The sequence below is a fragment of the Onychostoma macrolepis genome, chromosome 17, assembly GCF_012432095.1.
Source record: "Onychostoma macrolepis isolate SWU-2019 chromosome 17, ASM1243209v1, whole genome shotgun sequence".
Classification (NCBI taxonomy): Eukaryota; Metazoa; Chordata; class Actinopteri; order Cypriniformes; family Cyprinidae; genus Onychostoma; species Onychostoma macrolepis.
The window spans coordinates 2,269,307-2,278,894 of record NC_081171.1 but is presented as its reverse complement, the minus strand read 5'-3'; the positions used below and the strand labels follow the sequence as shown (position 1 = coordinate 2,278,894).

Here is a 9,588-nt window from a genome sequence, read left to right as displayed (position 1 = left end):
TGGATGAACCTGTACTGAACCTCCTTAAGACGCCACATCTATTAGTAATGCATGACCTCGTAATAACCACATGTGCATTTCTGTATATGAAATATTCAGTCTCAAATGAACACAAATATTGGTAAACCTGTTTACTCTGATGCACCTTTACAGATTTATTTATTAGACATTTTTATACATTGACTGTCTCATATTTTGTGTGGTGTCCCCCTAGATAGAAATCACGGATCGGGACTACTGAGCGATATCGCAAATCTTCTTTGCTGATTTCTTTTTTTTTTTTTTTATTAAACTGTAAAACATGAAAAAATTACAGTTATAAAAATAAAACAAATAAAAAAGAAAGAAATTACACAGATATAAGTTCTTTAATACTTTTACTATGTAGCAAAATCATGGTTTATGGTGGGTTTTTTTGTGTGTGTGTTTTTTTTTTTTTTGGTTACTTTTCGTAAGGGATGTGCTGCCAGATTAAAAGAAAAAGAACATTAAAAATAATTTTACCCATAAAGAGGACACATAGGATAAATGCAGAGATGCAGTTTGGACTGCTTTAGGATTCCTCTGCTTCTAGGACTCTGAGATCAAATTTATTATTTAAAAATAAAGAAAAGATAGGTTTAGAGTTAGATTTTCGTTTAATTATGTGAAATGTAACTAGCAGGAAAAATTAATTAATTAAGTTATATTTTTCTCTTTTGAGTAGTTAAACAATCCAAAGAAAACATCTTTAAAACTTGTTTTTACATAATCAAAACTGTAATTATTATCTGATGAATATGCTAACATAAAAAAGCTCTCATTATGAATCATGAGTAAGTTACCATAGCTTTAAATAATGACTTTAGATATCATTAACTGAGGTCATAAATGCATAAATATCATAAAAATTGTAGGGTAGTATAATATAATATAATATAATAAATATAATATAATATAATATAATATAATATAATATAATATAATATAATATAATAAATATAATATAATATAATATAATATAATATAATATAATATAAATGTCTATGTCCACCAACGTCAAAATCAAACCTGCCCTATCTCATTCCTTTCCCATTTCTATTTTAAATTACTGTAGTTGGCGGAGAACCAGATTTGGGCAGTAAGAATACAAAAGGTTTTCACATATATGCTTATATTTCATATTATTGGATTTTATTTTAAAAATAGCAAGACTGCCGAGTTGAAGTTGGGGGCATGTGCGTGATTACGTTGCCGACTGCATGACGTCAGACGCACGCATAGCAACCAACATGGCGACGGCGAAGCTTCACGGTAGCGAGGACAGCTAGCTGGCAGCTTGCAAAACATCTGTGAAAGATGATAACTGTGAATATACAATCAAATATGTTTATTTATCAAGTATTATTAATTTGACTGCATTACCTCAGACGTTCGTATGAACGTTAAACACGATGATTTCCTGTGAAACACGAGTATTTTGAGCATGAGGTTCCTGCCAGAGTTTCTCATCATGGACACTAAACCAGGTAAATGATATCCGCCAAATCAAATATAATAATCTTACCAAACACAGACGATTATAATCTCTTTAATCCGTTTTTATGTCCATGACATGCGCATTTAAGAGAGGCTCGTTAAATCATGTTCCTTTACAACACTAAACAAAAAGTACCATGGTATTACCATGGTTTTAAGGCGTGGTACCCTTGTGATATCACGAATTTGGACGTGATATCATGTTAATATCAAAGTTTATTTTTTAAAATGTACCATGGTATAAGCAAAGTAATGCCATCTGAGACCATTTGATTAGTTGTTTTCTGATGGGGATGTTGGTATATAATCTCATTTCAGGCGATTATTTATCAATATTGATGTATTCATAGTCTGTAATGGCTCTAATATTCTTCTTGCAGGTTACTGTCTTGGCTCATCTGGCAAACTGATGAATCAGTACATGATTAAAGACCACATGTTGTCACATTACAAAAAGCTGTATTCAGCTAAAGGTAATTTAGATATGTGCCACTGTTACAAGGATGTCAAGCTTATAGTTTTTACATCTGTATCATCAAGGCACTGGCTTTTTATTGCATTTCCTTTATGCCTTATTTGTTTGTCTTTTTTTATATACTTATCCACTTCTTTTGTTTTCTTTTAGCTGTTGTGGACTGTTCAGTGCCTAAAAGCATGCATAGCAATGTCAAATGTAAGTAAACATGCAATATTACAAATCCACTTTATGCTAAAATAATCTAGCAATTTAAATTATATTAAATCTCATGTATGAATTTATACAGTCATGGCCAAAAATATTGGCACCCTTGCAATTCTGTCAGAAAATGCAACACTTCTCTCAGAAAATTGTTCCAATTGCAAATGTTTTGGTATTCACATGCTTATTGTTTTTGTTTACACTGAAACAACACAAAAAAACAGAGAAGAAAAGTCAAACTTGATAATATTTCACACAGAACTGGACAAAAATGGACTGGACAAAATTATTGGCACCTTGTCAAAATTGTAAGAAATAATTGCTTTTCAAGCATGTGATGCTCCTGTAATTTGTATTTAGACACACCTGTGGCAAGTAACAGATGTGGGCAATATAGTAATCACACTTCCAACCAGTTGAAATGGAGAAAAGTTGACTCAACCTTTGTGTTGTGTGTCACACTGAGCATGGAGAAAAGAAAGAAGTGTAAAGAGTTGTCTGTGGATTTGAGAGAAAAAATTGTGGAAAAACATGGACAATCTCAAGGCTACAAGTCCATCTCCAGAGATCTTAATGTTCCTGTGTCCACTGTGCGCAATATCATCAAGAGCTTTACTGCCCATGGCACTGTAGCTAACCTCCCTGGACGTGGACGCAAGAGCAAAATGAATGAAAAATTACAACGAATGATTGTTCAAATGGTGGATAAAGAACCTTGATTAACTTCCAAACAAATTCAAGCTGATCTGTAGACACAGGGTACAACAGTGTCAGCTCGCACTATCCACCACCATCTGAATGAAAAGGGACCCAGGAGGACACCACTGCTGACACAAAAGGCAGAAAAAAAGCAAGACTGGAGTTTGTGACAAAACCACAATCCTTCTGGGAGGACATACTGTGGACAGATGAGACAAAAGTAGAGCTTTTTTGGTAAAGGACATCATGGCACTGTTTACAGAAAAAGAAATGAGGCCTTTAAAGTAAAGAACACAGACCCTACAGTCAAACATGGTGGAGGTTCAAAGATGTTTTAGGGTTGCTTTGCTGCTTCTGGCACTGGATGCTTTGACTGTGTGAACGATGTCATGAAATCTGATGATTACCAAAGAATTTTGGGGCACAACGTAGTGGCCAGTGTCAGAAAGCTGCGACTCCACCAGAGGTCATGGGTCTTCCAGCAGGACAATGACCCGAAACACTTCAAAAAGCACCAGAAATGGTTACAAACAAAGTGCTGGAGAGTTCTGAAATGGCCAGCAATGAGTCCAGATCTGAATCCCATAGAACACCTGTGGAGAGATCTCAGAACAGCAGCTGGGAGAAGGCATCCTTCAAATCTGAATGACCTGGAGCAGTTTGCAAAAGAAGAGTGGTCAAATTCCAGTAGAGAGGTGTAAGAAACTCTTTCATGGTTACAGGAAGCGAGTGATTTCAGTTATTTTTTCCTAAGGGGGTGCTACCAAATATTAAGTTAAGGGTGCCAATAATTTTGTCCAGTGCATTTTTTGGGTTCTGTGTGGAATTGTATCAGATTTGACTTTTCTTGTGTTTTTTTTTTTTTTGTGTTGTTCCAATGCAAACAAAAAAAATAAACGTGAATACCAAAACATTTGCAACAGCAACAATTTTCTGAGAGAAGGGTTGCATTTTCTGATAGAATTGCAAGGGTGCCGTGTTGTTGGCCATGACTGTATAATATAAATTTATATAAGTTTATGAAATAAAATTGTTTAAAATATATATATACAGTGGGTATGGAAAGTATTCAGACCCCCTTAAATTTTTCACTCTTTGTTATATTGCAGCCATTTGCTAAAATCATTTAAGTTCATTTTTTCCCCTCATTAATGTACACACAGCACCCCATATTGACAGAAAAATGCAGAATTGTTGACATTTTTGCAGATTTATTAAAAAAGAAAAACTGAAATATCACATGGTCTGAAGTATTCAGACCCTTTGCTCAGTATTTAGTAGAAGCACCCTTTTGATCTAATACAGCCATGAGTCTTTTTGGGAAAGATGCAACAAGTTTTTCACTTCCAGCTCTAGGAAGGGTTCTGGTCGTCCCAAACGTCTTCCATTTAAGGATTATGGAGGCCACTGTGCTCTTAGGAACCTTAAGTGCAGCTGAAATTGTTTTGTAACCTTGGCCAGATCTGTGCCTTGCCACAATTCTGTCTCTGAGCTCTTCAGGCAGTTCCTTTGACCTCATGATTCTCATTTGCTCTGACATGCACTGTGAGCTGTAAGGTCTTATATAGACAGGTGTGTGGCTTTCCTAATCAAGTCCAATCAGTATAATCAAACACAGCTGGACTCAAATGAAGGTGTAGAACCATCTCAAGGATGATCAGAAGAAATGGACAGCACCTGAGTTAAATATATGAGTGTCACAGCAAAGGGTCTGAATCCTTAGGACCATGTGATATTTCAGTTTTTCTTTTTTAATAAATCTGCAAAAATGTCAACATTTCTGTGTTTTTCTGTCAATATGGGGTGCTGTGTGTACATTAATGAGGAAAAAAAATGAACTTAAATGATTTTAGCAAATGGCTGCAATATAACAAAGAGTGAAAAATTGAAGGGGGTCTGAATACTTTCCGTACCACTGTATATATATATATAAAATATAAATGCATTATAAAATATTTAGACATCAATTTATATTATATAAATGTATACATTATATTTTATATATACATTATATTTTAAAATATAATATATATATTTTTGCCTATATAAATGTAATATAATAAAATATATATTTTAAAATTTATTTAGCCATATATGCTGTACTAAGAGGTTAATTAAAAAATTTCTTGATTTTTTTAAAATATTGTTTTGTAGATGTTGATCAAAAGCGCCGTGAGCAATTAAGGAAAGACACTCTGAGTCAATCAGGAAGATCCATTTCCCAGAGGAGCACTAGGATAAACTCAAGGGCTTCCTGTACTTCTAAGAATGTAAGAAAATATCCTGTGGTTCATTATGTTAGATTGCTGTGCAGAAATTGTACTCAGAATTGAAGTTCACTCTTTGTTTCCAGAGCAGACCCTCTGTTCAGGGTGACGACAGTGCCTGTCATTACCTGGACCAATCTCTGATGTCCTCACCTAGAATCAGTACCTCATTCCACTCCAAACAAATCGTATATCCGTCCTCTGCGAACCATTTCCCATCTGCCTCAGAGCTGACTTACCGAAGCCCAAACTCTTACTGGCATCCCGCGGGTCCGTCCTGTGCCACGTCTGCCAGTCAGAGAGGATACAGAAGCTTTCAGGATCCCACACAGAAGACCTACAGCGGAGACGTTCTGCTGAAACACGCTCATCGCTTCACTCAGGAGAAACCCTTCACCCCGAGAACGCTCAAATCAGACCACAAGTCCACGCTCTTACAATACCGCTATTACACACCTCCACGGAGGAAAGCTGAGGAGGAGAAATCCTCCTCTAAAATCATCCGACAGGAGACGTACCGCGGCAGGTATAACAATGATACTGAAAGAGCTATTATATTATGTTTCAAATCGTAGTGTGGAGACCTGATAGTATAACAAGGCGTTTTTTTTCTGTTTTCTGCAGCACACGGTCCAAGCGAGGCTTTTCTCCACAGCTCGAGTCACCCCAGGCAAGTCTGAAGAACCTTTGAGAAACATTCTGCAAAATAAAGTCTTCTATCTATCTGTCTGTGTCTGTCTATCTATCTACGGTACACGTATCGAACTGTATGGTTCACGGGGCAAATTCCAAATAGAAGTGATCATCCCTACCCCCTTGGAGTGGGGACTTTGGAGTGAGCAGGGCACGTGCATGCCATTATTTAGTCGTTTGGAATGCACTTGGCAAAGGGAGAGACGTAATTTCCTCATTATCATCAGCTGTGATGTTCCATACGGTTCGATACGCGTACTGCTCCACCCCTTCTGTCTGTCTGTGTGTGTGCATTTATGGCCTGAGTTGTACATTTTATTTTATTTATTTATTTACGCATTTACCTATTTATTTATCTATTGATTTAGTTTAATTTTATTGATTTGATTCATTTTTTTATGGATTGATTGATGCATTACTTATTTGTGCATTTGTTTGTTTGTTATTTTTTATTTAATGCATGTGTTAAAGTGGATTAATTGGTTGATGGTGGCTGATGAATGTCCATGTTGAGCAGAGCTGGAATCTAGACAAAGTAGAAGCTCAAATATCAATACACTGACATCTTGTTTTAATCTTTTTGCAGCCATTTACTCTTGATCACGAGTGGTCGGATGAAGAAACAAATTCATTTAGACATCATGGCAAGACAAGCAGGTTTAGGGACGGTGATTTTCTTCTCTCGTCCTACAGGTAAAGGACGTCTGCCAGATTTCTGTATATCACACAAATGTCTTATGGTTTTATAAAAGTCATAGAACGCATGCAGATCCTTAATGATTCTATAAATGCTACACATCCTATAAAATGATTTTTATAATGACTTTTTCTTTTGTTTCAGGATTTCACCAGAAGGCATGAGGTCTCCCATAATGAGAAAGGTTTCAGCAGAGTGAGTGTCCTGCACCAGACCCCTGAAATACATCAAGCATTACACTAATGTGACATTTAAACCACTGATATTCACTTCAAATTCTTAACAAACCAGACTTTTAGAAATAATGATGTACTTGACATGATATATGAATATAATCATGCATACAGTCATTTGTATTTTCAGTTTATTCATCTTCATTCATGTGTCATTCTCTGGACTTTCTGAACTTGTTCTTTTCACCAGGGAGGAAGAATTAATGTACCTGGAGTTCATTACAGACGTGACGAATGAGATCTTAACGCAAGGCCTTTACTCTGACAGGTGTGTGAGAACTTTTGTTTTGTAGGAAGAGAAATTGCAAGACATTTGTTCCACTTTTTGTTCGTTTGACTTATCTAATGAAGTCTTTTCAGGGTATTGAAGAGAGTATTTGAACGTCACATTGATATGAACAGACATCGATTAGATGAGGTGAGAATTTTGGATTTTACATTTCATTTACCTTTAATCTGATGCTTTTATACAAAGTGATTTAATTGAGGAAAAACAAACAATTCTTCATTATCTTATTTTGTTATTGCAATAACATGAGATATTTGTGCTTGCACTCAATATTAGATTTGTTAAGTTGGATTGAGCAGTTGTTTTTAAAATACCGTATTTTATTTATTTATTTTTTGTTTTGAAGGAAATATTTTTTTTATTGAGCAAGGATGCTTAAAAGTGATTAAAAGTGCCAGTAAAGACATTTATAATGTTACAAAAGTTTTCTATTTCAAATAAATGCTGTTCTTTTGAACTTTTTATTCATCAAAGTATCCTGAAAAATAAAATGTATCACCGTTTCCCCAAAAATATTGGGTAACACAACTGTTTTCAACATTGGTAATAATCAGAAATGTTTCTTGAGCATCAAATCAGCATATTAGAATGATTTCTGAAGGATCATGTGACACTGAAGACTGGAGTAATGATGCTGAAAATTCAGCTGCGCATCACAGAAATAAATTACATTTTACAGTATATTCACATAGAAAACAGTGATTTGAAATTGTAATAAAATTTCAGAATTTTTACTCGATAAATAAATATTTTTGCAAGCAACAGACAAGTCATAACATTTCATTATATGGCACTTAGTTCCAAGCACCTTTTTGAACATGTGGCTAATCACTCTGTATTAAAACTCCTTGGCATCACTTCCTTTCTCGTTCACTCACAGACGCCCATCTCTCTAATATTCCCAACAGAACAAAATGCGGCACCTTCTGGACAATCTGCAGGAGGATCTGCGAAGCCCCCCTGCTGCCGCCGTCACGTCGTACAGTCCTGCCATCTATCAGACGCTGCCCTCAGATGATGGTGATGATCTGCTTCATAAAGTGTTTAGCGAGAACGTCACTCCTGCTGTAGCATCCACACCTGTGAACCACAGTCTGGAGGACCGTAATGAAGGCAGCGAGATCTCCCTGAATGATAACGAACATCTCAATCCCAGGAACACTGAAGACGATAATGAGGTCTTGGAACAGGTTGATGAACTTGGGAAAATCATGGCGGAGTCTTTAAGTGTGTCAGAAACTCAACAGCAAGCGTTTGAACGGGAGCAGACGAGAGGAGACATCAGTGATGATGAGTTTTAACTCGGTGAAATGTTTGCAAAAGCACACTGCTTTTGCTTTGTGACACGGTAATTGTTTGCAGTTTCTGAAGAATTTCTGTTTTGTTTACTTTTTAATGTTATATTACTTTTCTTATGGAAAATCCATGTGTGTTCCTTGAAGTGATAGTTATACAGTATTTTCAGCATCTTATGTGCAGTATTCAGTACTTTCATACATTTTTCAGCTCCCAATTTGGGCATTTATTGGTTGGTATGTAGTCTGGTAAGGATTCAAAAGACGTGCTGTCATATTTTTGAAATACAAAACAGTTTGCCTAGTTTGTGACTTAGTTTTACTACTTTTAATTGGTTTACTTTTACACAACATGTATAAGTGCAGTATTCATATTCAGTGATGTACTTGATATAGTGGAACTTATTTCAACTGGAAGAATGGCTATATATATATATATATATATATATATATATATATATACACACACACACACAATTAAGGAATTTATAATTCATCAAAACCATGTGTCTGTCTCAAATACAGTCATTTGTTTTAGTTTTAGTCTTTTTAAGATTACAAATTGCAGTATTCAGGTTTAGTGATCAGAAGAAAGCTGTATGTAAAGGTAACCACGAGTGGCTTAAACAGTTATTTGTACTTTGAACACGTGTTTTTACACTGAAATATACAATTGAATTGACAGTTTTCTTTTAGCACCTGTTGATTTAATTGTCCACTAAGTGTTTTGCCTTTTAACTACTGAGAAATGAAACCCTTTACTTTAACTGTACTATATGATGTATTTTATATTTTCAATTGACTTGACTATTTTGTGTTTACTATTCATAATATTGGATATAGATAATTAAATGCTATTGCAATCACATTTGGTTTGTTTATTGTACACCTTAATTAGTCCTTGAGTATGAATCATATCAACAAAAGTTAACCGTGCAATAAACATTAAACTTAAATACTCACTAAAACGTTTAACAGGTAACCAGGCACAAATATGACAACACTGTGTTTTATTGCACACCTGCAAATCCTCAAGAGCTGATACAGTCTTGCTTATCATGACAAACACTCCTTACAGAAAGCACGAGTTTTACTGTGGTAAATAATGTGCAGTTATTCACATGGCTTTACAGCAGCTGCTCTCATTCCACGCATTCCACGCGTCTGACGTAATGCGCGCAATGCGCGAGGCCTAGCACAATTGTTCAATTTATTAAT

General features: G+C 35.4%; 1 protein-coding gene across 2 annotated transcripts; it reads left to right on the top strand.

Moving 5' to 3' along the window:
* Positions 1-1,224: 1,224 nt before the first annotated feature.
* On the top strand, positions 1,225-9,229 carry spata7 (spermatogenesis associated 7). 2 transcript variants are annotated; one of them, XM_058749337.1, is made up of 11 exons: positions 1,225-1,508; positions 1,899-1,991; positions 2,144-2,191; positions 5,051-5,166; positions 5,250-5,689; positions 5,788-5,833; positions 6,443-6,549; positions 6,698-6,748; positions 6,977-7,054; positions 7,147-7,204; positions 7,984-9,229. In XM_058749337.1, exons 1-11 carry the CDS (start codon positions 1,466-1,468, stop codon positions 8,374-8,376), a joined length of 1,473 nt encoding a protein of 490 aa, XP_058605320.1. In that variant the 5' UTR covers positions 1,225-1,465; the 3' UTR covers positions 8,377-9,229. The 2 variants fall into 2 exon arrangements, with proteins under 2 accessions (XP_058605320.1, XP_058605319.1); XM_058749336.1 differs by having other exon boundaries at positions 7,138-7,204.
* The last annotated feature ends 359 nt before the right edge of the window (positions 9,230-9,588 follow it).